This window comes from Pelodiscus sinensis, chromosome 3 (assembly GCF_052426305.1).
Source record: "Pelodiscus sinensis isolate ZL-2025 chromosome 3, ASM5242630v1, whole genome shotgun sequence".
Lineage (NCBI taxonomy): Eukaryota > Metazoa > Chordata > Testudines > Trionychidae > Pelodiscus > Pelodiscus sinensis.
This window is the reverse complement of record NC_143054.1, coordinates 110,774,182-110,799,020: the sequence shown is the minus strand read 5'-3', so window position 1 is coordinate 110,799,020 and position 24,839 is coordinate 110,774,182. Positions and strand designations below refer to the sequence as shown.

Below are 24,839 nucleotides of genomic sequence, written 5' to 3'. Positions count from 1 at the left end.
TTCTCTTCTCTCACTCTTGCCTCTCACTCTCCCTTTCTCTTCTCCTCCTTCTCCTCATGCCTCTCTCTCCCTTCCGTCTTTCCCTGCCCTCCTTCCCCTTCCCCTGTGGCGCTCGGCTGAGTGCTGCCTGCTCAGCCCGGCTGCTGCGAGGGAGGGGGGCATGGTGGTGATGTAAACGGCCAGGAGGTGGGGCTGTGTACGTCACTGCCCCACTCCCTGTTCCTCTCCCGCCGCGGGGGAGCCCAAACGCCCCTTGCGCTGCTGGCTGCCCCGGCGGCCTGGCTGAGGGGCATAGCTCTCAGCTGAGCGCCACAATGGGAGGGAAGGAGGGGCGGTGACGTAAACGGCCCCGCCCCCGGCCGTGTATGTCACCACCCCGCCCCCTTCCCCTCCCTCCATAGCGACTTGGCTGAGTGTTGCGTGCTCAGCCATGCTGCTGCGGGGGAGGAGGGGCAGGGCAGTGACGTACACGGCTAAGGGGCGGGGCCGTGTATGTCACCGCCCCGCTTCTTCTCTCCCGTGGTGGTCCGGCTGAGGGGCGCAGCACTCAGTGCCACGGCAGGAGGGGTAGGGGGGGTGGTGACGTACACGGCCAGGAGGTGTGGCCGTGTACGTCAGCGTTACAGACTCTCAGACACTGGGCTACTATATATATGATTTTTACACTTAATTTGACAAAGTTTATGGACCTTTCTATTTTCCTCACTAGGCTTTGACTTTCACTTTTAAAAAGATACCTTTTTATCTGTCATTGCTTCCTTTACCTGGTTGTTAAGACACGGTGGCACTTTTTTTATTCTCTTACTGTATAATTTAAGTTGGGCCTCTATTATGGCATATTTGAAAAGTTTCTATGCAGCATGCAGAGATTTTACTTTTGTCACTTTACCTTTTAATTTCTGTTTAACTAACCTCCTCATTTTTTCATAGTTCCCCTTTCTGAAATTAAATGCCACAGTGTTGGGCTGCTGAGGTGTTTTTCCCACCATAGGGATGTTACAGTTTATTATATTATGGTCACTATTTCTAAGCGGTTCAGTTATATTTACTTCTTGAACCAGATCCTACGCTCCACTTAGGACTAAATCAAGAATAGCTTCTCCCCTTGTGGGTTCCAGAACCAGCTGCTCCAAAAGCAGTCATTTAAGGTATCAAGAAATTTTATCTCTGCATCCTGTCCTGAGGTGACGTGTACCCAGTCAGTATGGGGATAGTTGGAATCCCCCACTGTTATCGAGTGTGTTAATTTGATAGCATCTCTAATCTTCCTTAGCATTTCATAGTTCCTATCACTGTCCTGATCAGGTGGTCGATAATATATCTCTACATCTAGATTCTTAATTTTGGAGCACAGAATTACTATCCATAGAGATTCTATGGAAGATTTTTTGGCTTATTTAAGATTTTTATTTCATTTGATTCTACATTTTCTTTCATGTATAGTGCCACTCCCCCACCAGCATGACCTGTTCTGTCCTTACTAAAATTACTATAATATTCTCTATCATCACAGGCAGTCTTTACACTTGCAAAGAGGAAAAATATAAAAGGAGTTAGTATGTTTATGTACACTTTTCACTAGTGTACATTAATTAAAGTAGTTTATGTGCTTCCTGGTCTGTATTTTACCTGATTTGAATAAACAAGGAAAAGTAATGAAACTATTACTCTAAAGCCTCAACCAGTCACCAATACTAAGAGGAAGTTTTCCTAGTGTGGAAACCTACAATATCAATTTCTGTAGAATATACATTTTAAAAACATACACACATACAAAACTACATTTAGTTCCATGGTTTCTATTCAGAGCCCTGTGGGTATCCATGAAATAGACAAAAAGGGTACGAGATTCCTCCATGGGGCTACTCACGGATTAAGATACTTCTCAGCCTAAGTAAGAATAGTAGACTTGGGACGAATATTACTTAGTAGATAAATTTTTAAATGTTTAACACTAGAAGATTTACCCAGTGTTGCTTAGGTCTTTTAAGTTCATTTTTTTCATTTTTGGAAAATAAAATGAAAAGGTACATACTTCATTTAAATCATTGCTCTGCTGTGGGGCTGGGGATGATGGGTTCAGTTTGCAGGCTGCCACAGGAAGAGAGGATTACCCCAGCCTTCTCCCATTGTAGCAGCTTGGGACCCAGCTGGAGCAGGTCCAGGTTTGTCTGCTCCCTGCAGTCTCCAGCCAAAGTGAGGAATGCAGCAAACTGTGCACTTTCCCCTCACTCCCTGGCTAAAAAGGTGTCAAGTATCAGAGGGGTAGCCGTGTTAGTCTGAGTCATGCATCTGACGAAGTGGGTCTTTGCCCACGAAAGCTTATGCTCCTACACTTCAGTTAGTCTGTAAGGTGCCACAGGACTCCTCGTCCCTGGCTAAAGGGAACAGTCAGAAATGTTGCTGTATTAATGGGGGGAAGGGGGAGCTTCAGCTGCCCCAACTTGCCTAAAGGGTGCCCTGGGGATGGGAGACTCAGGATGGGGCAGTCCCGGAGAGGGTGGGGGCACCCCCAGCTAATCCTTTTCACCTGTCTGGTGATTCTGTCTCTTTTCTGTATGATTTTATGAGAAGCAATCCCATTCTAGGCACATCCCATTTTCCTGACATAATCATACCATGAGCTTGCTTTAAGTTATGATAAGAGGAAGCTGTATACTGAATCTGGTGGTCCTAGCTCTTATCTTTTAGGAGGAATTCTTGAACAAACAGAGAAACAAAGAGATATACTCTATCAAATACATAGTAGATAACTGTATGTTTAAAAAATGAATCGTTTGGAACCCTGGTCTGAATGGTTGTAAATAATCACTAGCTTCCACTGAAGGTATCATATATTTCATATAACAACCAACCTTCTTTTGTGTTACTGTGTCACTCTCAAAAGAGTGAATTGCACATGCATATAGCTTCAGTGTACTACAGTCCATGGTCCAAGAGCTTGCAATCTCAGGTACTCATCTAGTAAATACTTAAGCATGTTGTAAATTTACACACAAGAAATTCATTTGAGTCAGTGGAATAGCCCACATGCATAAAGTTGCACATGCTCTTAAGTGTTGGTAGGATCAAGATTCAAGAAACTCTTACGATTACATTGGGCAAGACTGCAAATTCCGTGCTCACATAGGTAAATAGTTACTCATAGCAGTAGCCCCATTAACTTAAAAAGGACTTCATGTGCAAATAAATTATTCATTATTTACCCCTCAGTTTTTTGAATGTGCTCAAAATTCTCATATTCTTTTCACATCCGGAAAACTGTATTCCTTTCTCTGGGTGCACTTTTGTGGAACATCATGCCTCTATTATGTTGTAACTAATATAATCTGTTCTCAAGAGGAGAACTTTGGAAGTCATCCAGACTATCCAAAGAGTAAATACAAAACTTTGTACGTTGTATAAATTGTAAGATAAATGGGCTTTGAACATACAGTAGTTTTGGCTGAAAAGCATAATCCACTTGAAGTGATACTGTACCATTATGATTTCAGTGAGTTCTCTTTTACTTGTTGATAAAAAAAAGCCCTTTTAAAGAATGCTTTTCATTTTATTTTTACCACTGTGATTGCAGAGAATTTCTCAGACACTTTTTTTGTATAAGTGCAAGAATAGGTTATATACAATGTTGTTTTCAACAAAATATTTAAAAGAGCATATAATTATGTTATCTAGAGTATTATGGTAGTTATTAAAATGAAAAAGCAAAAGCAAATTAGAAGCTGTAACTGACATGGAACTTGTTTTTTAAGTGATTCTTTTATTATTGTTAAAATGTTAGAAAAAGCGTGCTTCACATATTACACCAGAAAAATATATATTCAGAAAATGTAAAGTTCCGTCAAACGATTTATTATTTTATTAGATCTAAAGGTTACATTGCTTGCTATTTTGAAAATACTCTTTATGTTAGTTTTTTCTCCTCTATGAAGCTTTCTATACATTACTTTTTATAACTTTTTGGGTGTTTACTCCGAAGCAGAGATTTTTTTTGGGAGACTGCACTGCTAAAAGAAATATAGAAATACTATGGTTTATGCTAAAATAACATTAGTTTATCTTGTCTTTATTACTGATAGCTTGTGCCCGGGATGCTTTTTTCACCGATTTCACAGTCATTTCTAAGATTTTTTTATTTTTGTTTGTCTAAAATAATATTTGCAGTGCTGTAATACTATTTAAATAGGACATTTATAAAAATTACATTTTCCTCCTTTCCTTCCAACATTGTATGAAAATATCTTGTCATTTGTTCAATAATTGGAATGTAAGGAACGGTGAAGCTGGTTAGGAAGCAGAGGAAAAGAAATAGAACTAAGATGGAAATTCCAATACAGCGAGGTTGCTATAGCAATGCCTAGAGAATGATTCTGCTGGGCTGCTTGGAGGTTTCCTTGGTAAAGGCCTGTGTTTCATTTAGCTTCTGTTTCTGATTGAATTAGGACAATCTCCAAAATACAGAAGTTAATGTAACTAGTGAAATATATTGAGAATAATTCCAGTGAAAATGAAATAAAAACTATGTATTTTACTTATTTAGGGATTCTCTTCTTCCTAAATGATCATATTTCTTTACATAAGTACATAAGAACAGACATATTGGGCCAGACCAAAGGTCCAGTATTCTATCTTCTGACAGTGGGCCAATGTCAGATGCCCCAGAGGGAGTGAACAGAACAGGTAATCATCAAGTGATCCCTCTCCTGTCATCCATTTCCAGTCTCTGACAAACAGAAGCTATGGACACCGTTCCTACCCATCCGAGCTAATAGCCATTGATGGAGCTAACCTCCATGAATTTATCTATTTCCTTTTTGAACCCTGTTAAAGTCTTGGTCTTCATAACATCCTCTGGCAAGGAGTTCTACAGGTTGACTGTGCATTGAGTGAAGAAAAACTTCCTTTTATTTTAAAACTGCTACCTGTTAATTTCGTTTGGTGACCCCTAGTTCTTATGTTATGTTATAATTTTTCCTTATTCACTTTTTCCATACCATTAATGATTTATAGACCTCTTTCATATCCCTCCTTAGTCTCCTCGGATATGTCTACACTACAGCGCTAATTCGAATTAACTTAGTTCGAATTAGTTAATTCGAACTAAGCTAATTCGAATTAGCGCAGCTAGACCTAAAAACTAGTTCGAATTAGTGTTTTGCTAATTCGAACTCGCATGTGCACATTGAGTAGACCCTGAACAGAGGTTAAGGATGGCCGGAAGCAGTGGAGCGGAAGGAAGCAGCGGAAGGATGGCGTGGAGATGCTGTCTCAGGCTAGCCGAGGGCTGTGCTTAAAGGGACCCGACCCCCACCCCGGACAGACAGTTCTCAGGGGTGCCCCGCTTGCAAAGCAGTCCTGGCTTGGATTGCCCGGAGTACCCACACTGGGCACATCACAGCACTCAGCCATCAGCCCGGCTGCACTTGCCGCAGGCTGCCATCTGGGGAGAGGGGGCAATTGGGGGGCTTCAGGAGAGCTTCCACCCCCAGAAGCCCACAGAGCCAGCCCAGTCCTCCCCATCGGGGGCTCGTACCCCATTCCTCCCTCACCTTCTTCCACTTACCCCTCCCTAGCCCCCTTTTCTGATGTACAAAATAAAGGACAATTGTGTTCAAAAATAGAATCTGTCTTTATTGAACAAAACTGGGGGAGACTGGGAAAAGGAGGTGGGAGAGGGGAAGAGAGAGGCTGGGAGAGGGGAGGGCAACTACAATGATGAGGGGTTTGGAACAGGTCCCATATGAAGAGAGGCTAAAGAGACTGGGACTTTTCAGATTAGAAAAGAGGAGATGGAGAGGGGATATGATAGAGGTCTATAAAAGCACGAGTGGGGTGGAGAAGGTGTATACAGAAAAGATCTTCATTAGTTCCCATAATAGAAGGACTAGAGGACACCAAAGAAAAGGAATGGGTAGCAGGCTTCAAACTAATAACAGAAAGTTCTTCTTCACAAAGCAAATAGTCAACCTGTGGAACTCCTTGGTGCAGGAGGCTGTGAAGGCTAGAACTAGAACAGAGTTTAAAGAGAAGTGAGATCAATTCATGGAGGTTGGGTCCATGGAGTGGTATTAGCCAGGGGGTAGGAGTGGTGTCCCTGCCCGAAGTTTGTGGAAGGCTGGAGAGGGATTGCACGATACAAATGACTTGGTCACTGTCTTTGGTCTATCCCCTCCAGGGTACCTAGGGTTGGCCGCAGTCGGCAGACAGGCTAGATGGACCTTTGGTCTGACCCAGTACGGCCATTGTAATCTCAGGGCTCAGGGTCGGGGGTCTCAGTGGACCACCTTGATTTTCATGAAAACCTGCTCCTGGGTAGCCAGGCTGGCAGCTCTCCGGCCCTAGACGGCCGCTTTCCTGTACCTAGTGCGGAGGTCGTGGATGAGGTTCATGATGTCTGCACTGGACCAGGCGGGTGCCCGCCTCTTGCGGTCCTGGGCAAGCTCCCGGGAGCCGCCAGCCTGGTCCCGGGAAGAGGGGGAGGGCTGGGGGGCATCGGGTGGCTGGCTCGATCCGTGCCAGGTGCAGGGTCTGCTGGCTGGGTGCTGGCAGGCTTTCACCTGGCACAGGCACCGTAGCCAGCCCGTGCCCCTTTAAGGGGTCCGGGGCCGGGAGGGGGGCAATAGAGTTTCCCTGGTTTTGGCCAGAGTGGCTACCAGGGAAAGCTGGGGAGGGCTAGTCTCCTACTAGTTCCAATTAAGGGGCTACACAGCTCTTAATTTGAACTAGTAAGTTTGAACTAGGCTTAGTCCTCGTACAATGAGGTTTACCTACTTCGAACTAAGCGCTCCGCTAGTTCGAATTAAGTTCAAACTAGTGGAGCGCTAGTGTAACGCCTATCAAAGTTAATTCGAACTAACGTCCGTTAGTTCGAATTAACTTTGTAGTGTAGACATACCCCTCTTTCTAAGCTGTAAAGTCTCAGTCTTTTTACTTTCTCTTTATATAGAACCGGTTCCAAACCCCTAATCAATTGTATTGTCCTTTTCTGAACCTTTTCCAATGCCAGTATATCTTTTTGGGACGAGGCAACCACATCTGTATGCAGTATTCAAGATGTGGCTGTACCATGGTTTTATATAGTGGCAATAAGATATTCTCTGTCTTGTTCTCTTATCCTTTTTTTAATGATTCCTACCATTCTGTTTGCTTTTTTGACTGCGGCTTCACATTGAGTGGATGTTTTCAGAGAACTATCCACAATGACTCCAAGATCTGTCTTTTGAGTAGTTTTAGCTAATGTTTAATTATGTTTTAAAGAAACAGGTATTTTTTGTAATGATAAGAATGAATACTCATAGTATTTTCATATGGTAGTTATCAGTAATAGTCACTGAAAATGATTTTGGGTCAGTGAGTAATTCCTGTGTCATCAGTGGAAAAACTGACATGAGGAAAGGTGGCCTTGTCTGTAGGATCTTTTAGACTTTGTTCATGAAAAACTGCCTTCTGAATCCATATGAGAATTGCTTGAATGAGGACGGCAAGAAGGGATACAGAGTATGAGTGTTATCAATGTGATCTAGCTTCATGAGATCTGCGGTGAAAACTTGTGTCATTTGACACAGATTTTGGTTGCAGTCTTATAAGTTTTAGATGTAGCCACTTAAATTGGCAGTTTTCATTTTTGAGACAGATGTAAATTGTACAGAATGTGCAGAGATATGAGGTTTAGGGTGAAATCCTGACTTCACTGAAATCAATGTTAACATTCACTTTGAATGCTCAGGTATTCATGGCAGCCCAAAGAGTAGTCTCAAAATCTGTTAGTCACGCTCCTTAAGGATGCACGTATCTTGAAGCGTATTGACACATGAGGCAAGGGTATTATATCCTGTGTGGAACTTTGTAACTTGGAAATCATATTTTAGAGTGGAGAATATTTTGAACACAAACGTGTCAGTTTGGCTGATGTAAAATCCCTTGTTCACGAATGATTAGGACTTTGTTATGACGAAAACAACTCTACTGCAGGATGTATAGCACTTCTCTGGTTATGGTTACTCAAAGTTTCCAGTACAAATCACAACTTTCACCTAAGAAAAAAGAAGTATCTTCTGTAGAAACCTGCATGAACTTCAGAGGGAAAGTGGCATATGAAATGTCTTCTTTGCTGCTGCTTACTTCTGAGCTGTGTCTACACTGGCCCCTTCTTTGGAATAGCCATGCTAATTTAGAACTTTGGAACATGGAAATGCGCGGGGGATTTAAATATCCCCCGCAGGATTTAAATAAACATGGCTGCCGCTTTTTTTCCGGCTTGGGGAAAAGCCGGAAAAGAGCGTCCAGACTGGAGCGATCCTCCGGAATAAAGCCCTATGAAAGTAGGAATAAGAGATCCTCCGGAATAGGGCTTTATTCCGGAGGATCACGCCAGTCTGGACGCTCTTTTCCGGCTTTTCCCCAAGCCGGAAAAAAAGCAGTGGCCATGTTTATTTAAATCCCGCGGGGGATATTTAAATCCCCCGTGCATTTCCCTGTTCCAAAGTTCTAAATTAGCATGGCTATTCCGAAGAAGGGGCCAGTGTAGACGTAGCCCTGGAGTACTCACCATTACCTCATGTAGCAAACAGTGCTCCTCTTCAAAGCATGCTTCCTCAGTGAAGCCTTCCAATGTTAATCCACTACTGACAGAAATGCTATTATCAAGGCTTAAAGTGAGCTAGGTCATCTACAATTAATGTCCAAGTCAAAACAAATGAAGAGCTCTGAGGTGTTATCTGGGCTTTTGGCATGACTTGCGCTGGTGAAGGGAACAGCATGGTTGAATCTAGTGCAATGCTTTCTGACAGGGAAATAGAAAGTGCAGTATCAACTATCCTCAGGGGAGTGTTTTCCTGATCATTTCAGGACATGCTGCTGTTCTCAATGCAGTCATAATAGATATTTAAGACAAAGGCATAAACGTGTTAGGAACGGATTGTATGTACATTTGAAGTTGGAAAAAAATCACCTGGGTCTAATATGGATTGTGTTCTGATTTTGGAACCCCTGGAGTCAGCAATACAGGCAGACCCCGACTTACGCGGATCCGACTTATGTCAGATCCGCACTTACGAACGGGGCTTTCTCGCCCCGGAGCTCACAGGCAGCGGTCAGCCACCTGGAACTCCGGGGCGAGAAAAGCTGCTCCCGGTGCCCCTGGTCTGCTGGGGACCATCTCCAGCAGACCAGGAGCATCGGGAGCAAAGCCGCAGCCCCGGCGGGTTTGCTCGCGGTGCCCCTGGTCTGCTGGAGACGGTCCCCAGCAGACCAGGGGCACCGCGAGCAAACCCGCAGCAGCAGCGTGTTCCCCCGCTTCTGTGGCTTTGCCAGAGCAAAGCCTCAGAAGCGCGGGACCCCGCCACGGCTGCGGGTTTGCTCGCGGTGCCCCTGGTCTGCTGGGGACTGTCTCCAGCAGACCATGGGCACCGCGAGCAAAGCGGGTCCCACGCCAGAGCAAAGCCTCAGAGGCGAGGCACCCCGCCGCTGCGGCTTTTCTCCCCGTGTCCCTGGTCTGCTGGGGGGGGGCACAGCTAGTGTAACCCCCCCCCCCCAGCAGACCAGGCTTTTGTTGTGGACCCTGGGGCAGAGCAGCTGGGGCGCTGCCGGTTGGTCCCGCAGCGCGGCTCTGGGCACTACTGGACCAACCCGGCAGCACACCAGCTGCTCTGCCCCAGGCGTCCTGATTCAGCTGCTGCTGGTCAGTTTCAGCAGCGGCTGAATCAGGCACGCCTGGGGCAGAGCAGGACCCCAGCTGCTCTGCCCCTGGCGTCCCCAAGTCAGCCGTTGCTGAAACTGACCAGCGCTGACTACAGGAAGCCCAAGGCACAGTTGCTCTGCCCCGGGCTTCCTGGAATTAGCGGCTGATCAGTTTCAGCAGCAGCTGACTTGGGGTTCTTAAGTTGAATGTGTATGTAAGTCAGAACTGGCGGTCAGTTTCAGCAGCGGCTGAATCTGGATGCCAGTTCCGACTTACATACAGATTCAACTTAAGAACAAACCTACAGTCCCTATCTTGTACGTAACCCAGGGACTGCCTGTACTGCATTTTCCCTCTTGTTGGCAACATCCTAGACTTTGCTGCAGCAGAATGAGCTCAATAGCTGATACAGGTGTGCTATTCTTCCCCAATCAGCAAAATCCGATCATTTTCACATTTTCATTCACTTTGCTGTTGCTGACTAGTATTACAACTGCTCCTTTCCATCTTGCAAAGGCAGTTAAAGAAAAAGGCGTTCATAGATTAGACAGACTTGCGGGTCTCAAGATACAGGCAGTTTACATGCAGTGTAAACATTCAGGCTCAGTCTTAAACTAGGTTCTGGTACCCTCTTCCCTTGCTAAATAATTTATTCCCCCTTGTATTTATCTGTGACACTCTGAATATGTTTCCAATCCCTGAAGAAGAGCTCTGTGTAATTGGAAATCTTGTCTCTCTCACCAACAGAAGTTGATCCAACAGAAGATATTACTTCACCACCACTCATTGGCATTTATTAGCCTCCTTTCTACTAGTCTCAAAAAAAGGGCTAGTTGTTGCATGGTTATTGAAAATGAAGTACTTTGTCACCTTAGATAGGTGATCCATCTAAGTCAGGGTTGAGGAATGTGGAGGCAGAAGCTTGTGTTGCTTCTGCTGTACCTGGTTTGTGAATAATCAGCAATTAAACTTCTAGGGCTACCAATCTGGCACCTTTCACAAGCACTAAATTCACTTCAAATAATCACCTCAATTGTTGATTATACTGCTTTTAGCTAATAACCAGTTTTAGATTAGTGCTTTGAAAGGCTGATTAGATTAATGTAAATCTCTTGAAAACTATAGCAATGATTTTCCAATAGGAGGTCGTTTTCATTTGCAACTTTACTCACTTCATTGAGACTGGTAGGCTTATTGGAGCTAGTTCAAAACTTTATTTGATTATTTTTCTCTTAAAATAATAAAATAAATACTTTTTAATGGCAGAATGTAAAAAGAGAGGGTTAAAAAGAAATACACACACGCACACACAAACATCCTAATGAATACAGGCTAGGACAATAATCATTTAGCAGACACAGAGGGGAGAATGAACACATGCATTTAAATCCCCAAAGAGATTAAGACAAAGGTTAATAAAGGTAATAAGAACAATCAAAGAGCTGCAGTTCACAGGGGACATTCATGAGAGATAAAATTTAATTATAGTCAGTGTGTGGGCCTAAATGTGGTCCTCTACTCCATTAGTGGAGGAGAACAAAATGCAGCAGACCCAGGCATGCATGGTGCAGAAGGTAGGGAGTGTTGACTCCATAATGTGTGCCTCTCCACTCCCCACAACCTTTCAGAAACTCACGTGTGAGTACTCAGCAGGGATGGGCATCCACAGATAGGTTCAAGAAGGGCAGGTAGTAGAGAGGTCACTGTCCCTAGCATCATCCTAAATCTTCAAACTGGTACAGATTTTCACTATAAATTAATGCTGATTCTCTTTGCATTAATTTATGATGGTTCTCCCACAGCTCACGGAACCTCCAAGGGGACTGCGGCCCCAGGAGTTGGTGACATAATGAGAGCACAGCTCCTGCAGGTGCTGCCAAGAATCTGGGCCAGCAGATAGTATGGAATCACAGGATTTCTGTACAGATGGCATTGACTTCCACAGAGCTCTGAAATCTCTGTGTATTCCAGGAAGCATCCCCATTCCAAATCCAGGAAGTAGAGGGGGAGGCAACAGGGGAGGCATAGGCTGTTAGTTTCTAAATGTAAATAAGTGCATTTACAACCCATTTTTCTGTTGCATATCCTCAGTGTAAGTTTGAAAATTTTTGTGAAGCTATCAAAAAGTTTACCATTGGAAAAAAAACTGACAAGCACATAATAAGGAATCTATTTCAACATTATTTTATCCAATTTTCTTTTTTTTTTTTATGTTGACCTCTTCAATAGTTTCTACCAGGATTTTGACATTGCTGCAGTTTGCAGGGGAAAAGAGGCTGTGATATATTAACCTTTCGGTATCCTTCTAGAACTGTAAATGTGTCAAGTTGACAGGCACAATAAGCTCTCTTGTTAAGTGTGAGAGGGAGCTGCTGGCAGGTTGCTCTTCATGAGCACTCCTAGATTTTGGCACTAATTCCTCATCATGGTTTGAAACAGCCCAAATATGTCTACTGTACAGGCATGCTGAAAGCCCATCTGTTTTTTGTGTGATTTTGAGGAGAATAGGAATATAGAACAGAATTTGAGGCAGAATCTTGTACTGATTTATTTACTTTTAATACTTGACTATACTTGGATTTAGTTAAGGGGTAACGCTGATTTGACAATTGGCTAATTATTGTGTGATTATAAGAGATGGCAGAGCTCCTAGGGCATGTCTATACTTACTGGAAAATTGACACTCGGAGGTAGATCTTCTGATATTCGATTTAGTGGGTCTAATATAGACCTGTAAATCAAATGCTGAGAGCTGCTCCCGTTGGCATCTGATACTCCACCTTTTGAGAGGAGTAACGGAAGCTGATGAGAGTGTTTGCTCCCATCGGCCTCCTGCACTGTGGACACCGACAAGGTTTGACTTAAGGTAAGCTGACTCCAGCTACGCATTTTATGTATGCGGAGGTGCATGCCTTAAGCCAGCCTTCCTGATCTAGACTCTAGAGCTTTGGCTGGGTATCTTTTCTGTTTTAGAAATGGGAACAAAGATTAATACTTACAGTGAACTCCATGCAGGCAATGACCACAACTGCCTTTGTCCTAATCAAGACAACAAACATTTACTTCCTCTATAAACACCTAATATGCTATATTTCTACTTGTCTGTCTCCTCAACCATCTCCACCATTTGGAGAAGATTTTACATCCTCCAAATAACAGAAAGACCAGGTCTCAGAACCAGGCCACTGACAGATCAGGTGATGAGGCTGTCTCACCATCTCTATTGATTGGTACATTAAGACCTGATAAAATATCTTCTGAGGAGACAGGTATAACCTAAGCCCATATTGATTTCACTACACAATAAATAAATAAGTAAGTAAACCCAAAAACACAGGGTGGGAGCAAACAAGGGGAGCAAAATCCACTAGAATGCATAGATTAACTTAAAATATTCCCACTTCCAATATCAGTTCATGTATGCTCTTGAATTGCTTTTGTATTGCTGTTAGTGTTGATTCTCTTTTCATTTTCCTTCATTTTTTCACTGTTTTTCTATTTCCCTTTGCTTACTTTTGTCCTGATTGAAGCAGATGTGAGAGCCTTAGCAAGTTACAATGCATACATTGAATGTAATATTGCTATCGTCCTTTTTTTTTGTTGTGAAAGAAGCATGATTCAGTACAGGCTTGTAAAAATAATTTAAAAACTCAAAACAAATCAGAGTTAAATCTTTCATGATTTCTTTTTACGCAGTAAGACTGAATACTCAGAGGTTCAGATTACAAAGTGGTTATTGTACAACTTAGAACACAGCTAATTTTTATAAGTAAAGAATCCACAATATTTCTTTGATTTGGCAAGCCTTTGTGCAACTGCTTTAAATTAAAAACGTATTTAATGGAGATGAAAATTGCCCTATAGTATTGTTCACCTAAATTTTTACAATGCCAGTGCCAAACTACTGACCAAGGGAACTTTCCTTGAGCAGTGCAATTCACATCTCTCTATGCCGACTGTTACATATTCTCAAATGACATCTTGATATGCTGCAGCTGATTTGACACTCCTCTCTTGACATTGTTCCTAGCAGCTCTGAAATCTCCCTGGAAAATGAAAATGAAAGCAGGTTAATGAGAAACTCTTCATAGTTTTTAAGTCTAAATTAGAAAAAAATGGGATTTTATGGGGAAAGTAAGCAGCTGGAACATTCTTTTTGTTTCATCATAGCAAACAATTTGTATAGTAGTCTATGAAGCTATCAAAAGGTATATCTTACGTAGCCCAATTCTATAAGTTAACAGTACACATAGTTCAATGGAGCTGTGCTGCTTTGGCCCATAAACTGTAGCCGAAACTTCATATGGAAGATGTACTGTAGTAAGATGAGTGCTCCAACCTTAAAAGCACACACACAATCTACACAGAGGGCTTAACTCAAAATAAGCTGCGCAAATTGATCTACATCAGTTGCATAGCTTATTTCAAAATAGCTTATTTTGAAATTGGGAGTGCCTACACAGCACTTAGTTTGAAATACAACAGCCTTCCTCTGATTTCCCTTACTCCTCGTACAATAAGATTTACAGGAGTCAGAGTAAGCAGTCCTCCAGCTCGCCATTATGTAGACATTATTTTTTAAATAACTGCCTGCTGTGTTGACGTGGACTAAATTATTTCAAAATAATCTTGCTGAATAGACGTACCCTCACAGTGCTATTCAGTTAGCTAAAGTCTACACTCCATGTTCAAGGCTAAAGGGTTTTTTGCCTGCATGAGAAGTAGGGGCCATGCTGATTAAAATAAAATAGTAATTGATAACTGAATGGCGTAGTCCACTGATCATTAAAGTATACACATTGCTCTTGAAGATCTCTGCAACATATTTGCAAATGTCTAAAATTAGAAAATTATTTTGTTCATCTTTTGTAGACTCTTATCCATAGTTATTGTAAACAATAATAGTCAGTTACTGTTGTTTTTGCTTATTTCTGAACTCCCTGAAAAAATCATTTGTTAGAGATGCATCGGGGGCAAAAGACTTGTAAAACTATGTAAATACTTCCAATCAAATAAAGATAAAAGGTATTCTTAAAAAAAAATAAATCCAGGCCTAAATTCTTCCTTTAGCCATATCTGCATAAATTCATAGGGCTTACACTGATATAACTGCAGGCAGAATTTGAATCTCCAAATTTTATTTATTAAAATGAATTTAGAAAACCTGTACATGTAAGATATGTGACAATAAACAGCACACACAAAGTGGACAGATGTTTCTCTCTTCATAATTATGTGCTCTTCTACTGCTAAAGTCAACAAAATGCTCATCACATTTACCTGTGCTCTACATCTTATTGAGAATAATTACTTATTTTAGCACAGGAAAACAAAGTGTAATTCAAACCCATACACCTCTGATTTATGGACTAGGAAATACTGAATATTTCACATTTTTTAGAATGTGAAATACTTCCTCCAAAACACCACAGAATTCTGTGCATCACTATATATATTTCATAATCACTATGAAATAGTTCTAATACAATTTTAAAAGCTAACTGGCCTATATGTCTTTTTACATTCATTACTCATTATATCTTCCAGTTCATTATGTTAGATACAAGATCATCCATGTGTAAACATACAGCATAATATGGTGAATCCAAGTGATTGTTTTTAAAAGCAACACACGTATTTCCATGTCAAGCAATAACCAGAATATTTTATTCAGCATTTTTATGTTTATTGTATATTATATTACTGTCAAAGTTTTGGGGAGAAGATTGAATTGCTTTTTTACAGCCACACAGCCTGCTGCTTTAGGTTCTCAGCACTTCACATAGGGTGTCCCAATCCTTGGATAAATTATTCAGGCTCTTGACATCACAGAATTCCAGTAGCTGATTGGCTGGGCCTTACAAAATAAAATCTTTCCTCAGAAAAACAGTTAGGAGGAATGATGGCAGTGAGACCAGCAGGGATGTTACTCAGAACACAGCTGGCACTGTCTGGCAGTCTGAAAAAAATATGTGAATAATGCTATAAAAAAACTGCATTAATGTGATACGACATTAAATGGAAACGGTGGAGGAATTTCTGCAGAGGCAAGCATTTCTGGTAAAGGAAATAATCTTTCCTGAAAAAATTACCTGTCAGTTCAAGTCTAAATAACAGAGGTTTACTATATAAGATACAAAAGTAGCAGCAGCAGCAACAGCAGGAATGGCTTGTTACAAAGATCTTAGTGGCAAAAAGGTTCCATCGCTAAATTCGGTGACTGGATTCTTTCAATACCAGCTGGGTAAGTGGTGCAATTTGAAACACTGACAACCCTTGCAAGTGGGGTATGCAATGGCATGCAATGTGTGAAAACTGAAAAGTATTTGTGTCTTGTGATCTTGGAGAGATATGTGATCTAAGGATAATTCAGATTGTTTTGACAATTGAAAAGAATGCCCTCTTCTCCATGGAATTTATAAAAAGTACATGCTAAATTCCCATGGTTTTGTAAAAATGAAATCACTTTTCTATTTTATATGGGTCTTGGATCTCTAAATAGTATATTTCAGTCTATTTATTTTACACTTTTAAATAATAAGTACTAAAAAGAAGGACATTATTGAAAACAGCTATTTTTGAGTTGGTAAGGTATATGAGCAAACAGATTTTTACTTTGGGAGAGATCACATAAAAGAATATTTCTCTTATTGGCTGATCTAAACTGACTGCATACTGTATGTCAGCTACTAGTAGCTAGGCATTTAGAGCAGGTGTTTCGCCTGATTTTCAGTATATTGTCAGGACAGTCAATAAACCATGTGGATGTTCTGCCTGGGGAGGGACCCCTTTTGTTTTATTTATTTTATATGAAAGTTGAATTTTGATTGTCCAGTTCTCATTCTGATCTGACACACTATTATAAATGGAGTTACTCTGAATAAACAGTAAATTAAATAACTACTGGAGATTATTTTTTTTCTCCCTGGGCATGTATATGCAGGAATGAAAGATCTTGACATGACCACATCTGGTCTGGGTCGACTGGCTCAGGCTTGCGCTCCACAGTCAAAAATCTCTGTGCTGATGTTCAGGCTGGGGACTGTGCTCTGGGACTCTCCCCCATAACTCCTCCAGGCTCCAGCCCAAGCCTGCATGTCTATACAACAATTTTTCAGTCCCACGGCTCAAGACCCATGAACCCAACTCAGTTGACCTGGGTTAGACATGGAGATTTTATCCCTCTGTAGACATAGTCTCTGTGTCTAAGTTCCAATTTCTACCTATTCAGGTTGAATTGTACTTTTCTCTGCAAGTAGTTCTACTGAAAGTAATGAGGTTGCTTACATGAGCAAATGCTCATCGATGCCAAGTTTGGCCTTGTATGCCTTACTGCACATCACACATGAAACACCCTATATACATTGCTTACAAAAAGAACTACTCTGCAATATAGTCATGGTACACAACTAAGGGTGCATCTACACAGCACCCTAAACTCGAAATAAGATACGCAAATTGCATGTCTTATTTCAATTGTATTTCAAAATTTGGCATGTCTACACAGCACCAGATATTGAAATAATGTGCTAATTCGAAACATCCCTTAACCTTCATGGAACAAGGGCTACAGGGATGCTGAAATAGCGTGTACACTATTTTGAGACCTATCTTGAAATAGCGGGCACTTTCAAAAGACGTGGGGTAGCTATTTCGGGATAATTTTGGTATCCTGAAATAGCGTTGCTGTGTAGACAGACCATAACTGAATGATTAATTTTTATCTAGACTCATTTTTATATGTATTATGATCAGCTAGAGTCAAAATATTTTAGGATGATAATTACTATTGCACATCAAAATTCCTTTTTCTAAGATATACAGATTTATGAAAATATATATATAACTTCATAACAGCAACTGTTTCATGGCAGGTGCAGTTTTTGCACTTTAAAATTAATTCAATTTTGAGAGGACTCCTCTAGCAGTTTGAATGATATTCGTTATACCAGTGGAAGCAATAGAATTTCTAAAATTGCATGAACTTTACAAGGATAACCTGGGTCAGACTCACCAACCATAGTTAAGATTAACAAAATTAAGAGTGAAAAGTAATTTGAAAGTTTAGTTTAAAATCATTTCCCCAATCCAGTTCATAGCTCCATAAATGTATAGAAGAGGATAAATACTATTTAAAAATAAATTATAAAAAGTTCACCATTTTTCATGATGAATTTATCTCAGTAGTATATGTAATGGCATATCATCAAGTATTTTCTCTTTCACTGTCCTTCCTTGTATATATGTTAACCATTTAAAACATCTGTGCTGCTATTAATAAAAAAAAAAACCCAAACCTTCATTCTGACAGTCTACACTATTACGGTCACCACTTTTATAAGATTGTACTAAATTTTGTACAAAGTATGCTTTGTGATGTATCTTTTGAAAATTCACAGTCTGCTGAGCATTATTGTCCTGATAAAATGTGTATCAACATTGGTATATGAAGTTTTAAGTTGCTACTTTATAACATTGCTGTAATCCATTCTGCAGTTAGAAAGACAGTGGAAAGATATGTTTTTGGAGTACTTAGTAGAATGATCACAGTGCAAAGAGAAATGAGGAGGCATTTTATGACTAATATCATTTAATGCCTTTAATCTCTCAATCTCAAAGCACATTAGAAAGGTGCCATTCTTCCTACGATTTGTACAGATCAAGAGAACTCACATGACATTCTCAAGGTCATGCAGCAAATCGGTAGCAGAGACAAAAAATAGAATCCAGGTTTTCTGCCTCAAGACCTTTGTCATCAGGTGAACCGTAGTGCATTGTTATTTAACAGGAAGGAAGGAAGGAAGCTTCAGCGAATATTGGATTTTCTGTAATATAGGACAAGGGCAATGATCAAAACTATTCAGTGGAGATAAAAAAATCACATTTTTGGTGTCATGGGTATTTCTTTAAAAAAAAAAAGTTTATGTATTTCACTCCAGAGGTACACAATTCTTTTGTGTGCCAAAAGTCACTAATCACAAGAGAAGTTATGGCTTTTGAACCCTATGATTTGTTGTAGTTGTAACCCCAGCGTAGGTTAAAACAATTCAGGAATTGGTTTTACTTGTATCAGCTGGCAGCAATCTTGATGGGACCAGCTGAGAATGGGCAGAGCTCATTTAAATGCCAGACATACCCTTTAAGTCAGTGATAGGAGTGAGAGTGCTGTAGAAACTGGATATGCCAGTATCTCCTGCTTGCTAGGGTGTATAGTCAGCTCGCCAGATATGCATAGGTTCTATCCCAAATTTCCAATCTTATTTTACTATATAGGCTAAAAGGTTAGGCTGCTAAATCCATAGTTAGTCATCTAAATAAAAGTGGCCTGGTTTTCATAGATGTACAAGGCAGTGGACTTTGTGAGTGTTCAGCATATTAGAAAATCAGGCCCCCTTTTCAATAACATGGATTCAGGAGTCTAACTTTAGGAACGTGATTTGAAAATTGTGGCTCAAGTTTTTTGTATAATTTCTCAAAACACAAAGAAAGTATAATACCTAAGCATTGCTGTGAAGCACAACTAATTAACAAAGTTCAGGGCAATACTCAGTTGTTTGTCACAAGGGAATTACAGGAAAATTAACTGATTTACATGAAAAAATTTAATTTTTGGAGCTGTTGCATATTATGTATGAATATTATCCCCCACTCTTATATAACTCCCAGGCAATCTTTATCAATGTCTAATCACATTGGTTCCATTTTTTTCCAGATGAGCAAGAGGCAGTGCAAAAGAGGACTTTCACAAAATGGATCAACACTCATCTGGCCAAGGTAATAAACATCTTTAGAAGATCTCTTATTTAATTCAAGTCCTCTGCAGGTAATTAGGCACTGGAAGGTGTAAAGCAGCAAAATCTCCATGGTTCTGCTGATCAGGATAGTAAAAGTCCGTTGTGGTGAGCCCTCAAAAGGATCTACATTGCTTGTATGTTATAGAAGTTTAATCTGTTGCAAGATGACAATGGTTTGGGGGGGGGGGCGGTGTCCTGGCCAGTAGTATCACAATTGCTCAGCTTCACTGGCCAAAACTCTTTGCCTTGGAAAAAAAGGTAGCATAGTAGCTGCTACTACACTCAGTAAGAAGTAATATGTGACTGCCTTGTAGAAAACAGGATACTGCGCAAGCTGAGCGCTGTTGGTACTATAACTCAAAGGATAAAGCTTGACCCAGCTGCTCCTTAAGTGCTCAGCCTCATAGGGTATGTCTACACAACAAAGAGAAATCTGCAGCTGGGCTGGTCCATACCAGCTAATTTGGACTCAGGCTTCAGGTCTTTCATTGCTGCATAGGTTTCCTAGCTCAAGCAGAAGCCTGGGCTCTAGCTTCCTGCTCTGACATAGCTCTGCCTGTAATTATTACTTAAATCAGTAAATTACAATATTGAAATACAGACAGTGCTTTTTGAAGTACATATTTTCAAAATCATGTATCTTAAATGTCCAGAGAAGTGTCTTACAATATACATGGTTAATAAATTCTCAAATCTGTCCAAGTTAAAAGGTATATTCAATTCTATATATTCTGTATATTCAAATGTGTCCATCTGATATGGTCTACTGAGTCAATTTAATTGATCAATAAAGCTTACCTGCATTGTAGAGGACAATTCAAGGCATACCCCCTTTATGAAATGAATTGACTTGGTTTCGCAAAATTCAGCTGCAATAGCAAAGGCATTTTTAAAGGATATGTCTGCGCTGAACGCTTATTTCGAAATAAGCTATCACAGAAGAAATGCTCTGAAATAGCTTATTTCAAAATAGCACATATACATTATAGCGAAGCCTCAAAATTAGTCCGAAGTAGGCTTCCCTAATGTGGCCAAGGCCAAGAGGCACTGGGGAATAATTACTTTGAATGGCCCTGGGGAGGATCAATGTTGAAATAGCAGCAGTGGACCATCCACACAACTGCTATTCCGAAATAGCTATTTCGGAATAAGCATTATTCCTCATGGAATGAGGTTTACAGATTTCTAAATAAGATCTCCATTATTTTGAAATTATGTTGAAATAATGGAATTGCATTGTTATTTTATAATCTTCATCATCATTAACAAACATGGGCTCAATGCCTGTTGGTGTCCAATGTCTCCCTCACTATTTCCTTCATCTTTCCCTGTCCAGTGCAGAGTGACTGTATATTTTGAAATACTATCAGTTATTTCACAATAACTGTGCTGTATAGATGCATCCAAAGAGTCCTGGGATTCGGTGCTAAGGATTTAGAGTATGAATGAGCCTCATCTCCCAAACCTTCCTGAAATACATGGACATACCAGAGCATGGGCCCTGATGAAGCAAAGCACTTAAGCACATGCTGGAGTCACATTTACTTCAGTTGGATTCCAGGAGGACTTCAACATGAGCTTAAGTGCTTAGATGAATCAGCCCATAAAGATTTCCTGGAAGGGGAAAATCACTCTGGCTACGTCTACACTGGCCCCTTTTCCGAAAGGGGCATGCTAATTTTCCAGGTCATAATAGGGAAATCCGCGGGGGATTTAAAATCCCCCACGGCATTTAAATAAAAATGTCCGCCGCTTTTTTCCGGCTTGTAGAAAAGCCGGAAAAGAGCATCTACACTGGCCCCGATCCTCCGGAAAAAAGCCCTTTTCCAGAGGATCTCTTATTCCTACTTCAAATCCCCCGCGGATTTCCCTATTACGACCTGGAAAATTAGCATGCCCCTTTTGGAAAAGGGGCCAGTGTAGACGTAGCCTCTTTATTTGGAATTCTTCTGGTTTTGAGACAGATTTATTGATTATTGTTAATTGTAAACAGTTGATGTCTCTATTAGGGATGTAAATAGCATAACAAAAATCATAAAAAGGACTCCTTTAAACTATTAAAATTACATTGTTTAACTATTTAATGGTTAATAATTTCAGCCAGCAGAATGGGGCGCAGCACTCTCTGCAACTGGAGGAGACTACTTGTGAGTGTTTGAGAGAGGCCCTGGGAATCCAGGGCAGAGTTGGGGGAGGGGAGGGCACAACATGTGGGAGAGGCAGGGGGATGCGTGCAGAACTTGCTTGGGTTGTTCTGACCTTTCTTGTGCTTCCGCCTTTCTCACTCCTCTTTGGTTTGTGCCGGAGGATGGCTACTGCAGAGTGGGGAAAACTGGAGCAGACTCTACTAAATAGGGACATCCTGGCTGAAGTTTCACCCACCCTCCACTTCGTTAGGCATGTGCTGCCCAGCACATATCCCCACAGCAACCAGTGCTGCCTCCCTCAGGTACCCACTTCCCAGAGTGGGAGAGGAGTAGCAGGAGGAGGTGCTGCTGGTGGGGAGCGACTGGTGGAGGATGGGGGGTTTGAGGAGGGAGTTGAATCACAGCTGATTTACCAATCTGTTGTTAATGTTAACTGCAATACTTTAATGGTACTTATTGGTTAACTGTTTAACCGTTTAATATTTTACAACCATAATTTTTATAGAAGCATACGTGTATATCTGTCCCTCAACAGGATTAGTTTACAAAGTTTAGCCTCAGAAAAATAGAAGGTATAGGTTCAGGCCCATCACCAGGAGAGTAAAGGGGGCAGAGATTGGGGCGCCCAGCCACCACTGCTGCTACTGCGGCAGCAACTGAGGCCCTGGGCCTCTTTTAATAAAAATCGTCTACCGGATGCTGTAAGGTTACAGTCTTTGTCAGTAAATATAGTTTGCTGTAAAACTCATAAAGAAATTCAGAGAGAAACCTAACTCCACAGAAGACAATGAGAGTTTTGCTTTGTACTTCAGTGGAGCCAGGATTTCCTCAGTGTTTTTAGTCTTTACATTTTCAGAAACTGGCCTCTTGTTATCTCATGTTATATTTTTGCCCTCTATTGAGTTAATAACCTTTTTCTGAAAATTGGGAAGGGCATTGTTTTAGCTGACAAGGTAAATAAATTTGGATTACAGATCTTATAAAACTAGCCATATTTATTGCCTAAGAATTGTTTTTTTATAATTGAACCATCATGGTTATTCAATATGTTAGCTTCATTCCTTATTACACTGTTCCTCTCCTGGGAAACTTGTGTTTTTGTTGTGACATACTGTAGTTCTTAGAGATGTTGATTTAGCATCTGATCAATACTTGTCTTGTCTATTTATATACCTTACATGTAAAGCACAATACAGTGTTAACTAGGTTTCATAGGAGGAAATAATATTTTGAAGTTGTAGACAGGAAACTAGCCTAATAATGGACTTATAATAAGTACTTACATTTAAAATAAACATTGATTACTTTTCATAAACAAAATTATTTTATATGATATCAAGAAAAAAGCAACATCGTGCTGTAAAATAAAATGTTGTTATTTCTTTTCTTCTAACACATCACATGTCATTTTAGGTATTGTGGCATCATGTGAATACATTTAATAACCAATTAGAAACATTGTATAGCAAGTCCCAGATGATGTTCAGGACAGAAATATTTTTACAGAAACTTAGATGCTCTAGTAAAACTGTAATCGCTAAGCACTAAATTGTTGGACAATGAAAACATTGTAAAGAGCTTGGTATGAGAAATCCTAACTTTTGTGACAATCTGCATTCAAAGGTAATAAATGGAGAAATCTATTTTTCTGTTTAAAGTGAATTTAGTACTGCATAAAGATGCTGCACTTACAGACCTATAGTGTGATGTTCTCTGTACCAGAAAGAAAAAACCCTTGCCTTAGGATGAAATGGCTGTTCAGTCTCCATACCAATTCATTTTGTGACCTATTTTGAGACATTTTGAGACGAGTCTCAAGGATATTAGCCCAACCAAATGAAAGCTGACGGGAGATATGACTGCTTCCTATAAATACATCAGAGGAGTAAACACCAGGGGAGGAGAGGAATTATTTAATTTAAGGGCCAGTGTTGACAGAAGAATGCATGGACATAAACAGACCATCAAGAAGTTAAGGCTTGAAATAAGATGAAGGTTTTTAACCATGAGAGCAGTGAAGCTCTGGAACAACCTTCTAAGGCTAACTGGCTTCAAGTCTGAGCTTGATAAATTTATCAAGGGGACGGTACAATTGAACTACCCACAATGGCACGTGGCCCCACTCTGACAGCTTTAACACAAGAGGGGAAGGTTCAGAAGGGTATCTGAGGTAGTCTGTAACTGGAAAAAATTAAAAAATGACAAATAGTTTTGCAGCAGCTTAATTAAAGACTAACAAAACACGTAGATGGCATCATGAAAGCTCATGATTCCATCTACATATTTTGTTACTCTTTAAGATGCTGCAAGACTGTTTTGTTGTTTTTAAAGTTTTTTTTCTAGATGGGAAGGGTTCTGGATTTTGCCAACATTCTCAGGATCTAACTGACCACAATATTTGGGGTAAGGAAGAAATTTCCTTCAGGTCAGATTTCCAGAGTCCCTGAAGGTTTTTCACCTTCCTCTTCAGCATTCATCATGGGTCACTTTCAGGTTTACACTAGATTAAATGGTGGATACTTTGTAACTTGATTTGATTCAGAAAAGTTGCTTAAGGCTAGTACCTTTTTAATCTCTCTTTGCAGCAGAGAATTAGAATACGCTGATCTCAAAAGATATACGTTTGGCCAGATTCTGCACTTGGATACGCACATGAGGCTTCCATTGAATTAAAAACTGAATTTAACTTCAACAGCAGCCCTGTGCGTGTGCATTTGAGGGCATTTGAGTCTATTTAAGTCTATGTAGGTGGTAAGATGGTCACAAGCAAATAGTATATCTTTTAATATAACCTGTTGTAAATGTATCCATCTAGGAAAAAAGAATGTAGGCCATTTTATGGTGTGAGGAGGAGCCTCTATCTTGGAAAAGCAGTGACTGTAAAATGCTCCTTGGGCATATGACACCAGACTGACCTTCCCCTCTCAGTTCTTGGACATCGCTCATAGTGCACTGGGGAAATATATGAAAGTTAATGTTTGCTGTTCAAATGTGAGAGGAATGGAAAATATGGAGGATGGCAAATCTCTAGGCTTACCCTTTTTCATTTCTTCCCCTTCACAAAGTCAGATGAAAGGCCTTATGTAAACCTAAGATATTATTACTTTATTTTAGCATCCTATTTGTCTAATCCCTTGGTACCAGCAGATAAGTTTGGCTGTCCTTTGCTGCATGATGTATAGATGCAATATGGCATCACTTGGGGCCAGATTGTACCCT

The 24,839-nt window shown here is 40.6% G+C and overlaps 1 protein-coding gene across 12 annotated transcripts in view; it reads left to right on the top strand.

The window, feature by feature from the left end:
- SYNE1 (spectrin repeat containing nuclear envelope protein 1) overlaps window positions 1-24,839 on the top strand; it is a 479,589-nt gene that overhangs the window by 69,611 nt on the left and 385,139 nt on the right. For all 12 annotated transcript variants that reach the window (XM_075924462.2, XM_075924463.2, XM_075924461.2 and 9 more), the window contains one exon: window positions 19,392-19,453. In XM_075924462.2, coding sequence (XP_075780577.2) covers window positions 19,392-19,453 — 62 coding nt within the window. The remainder of the gene's footprint in view (window positions 1-19,391; window positions 19,454-24,839) is intronic.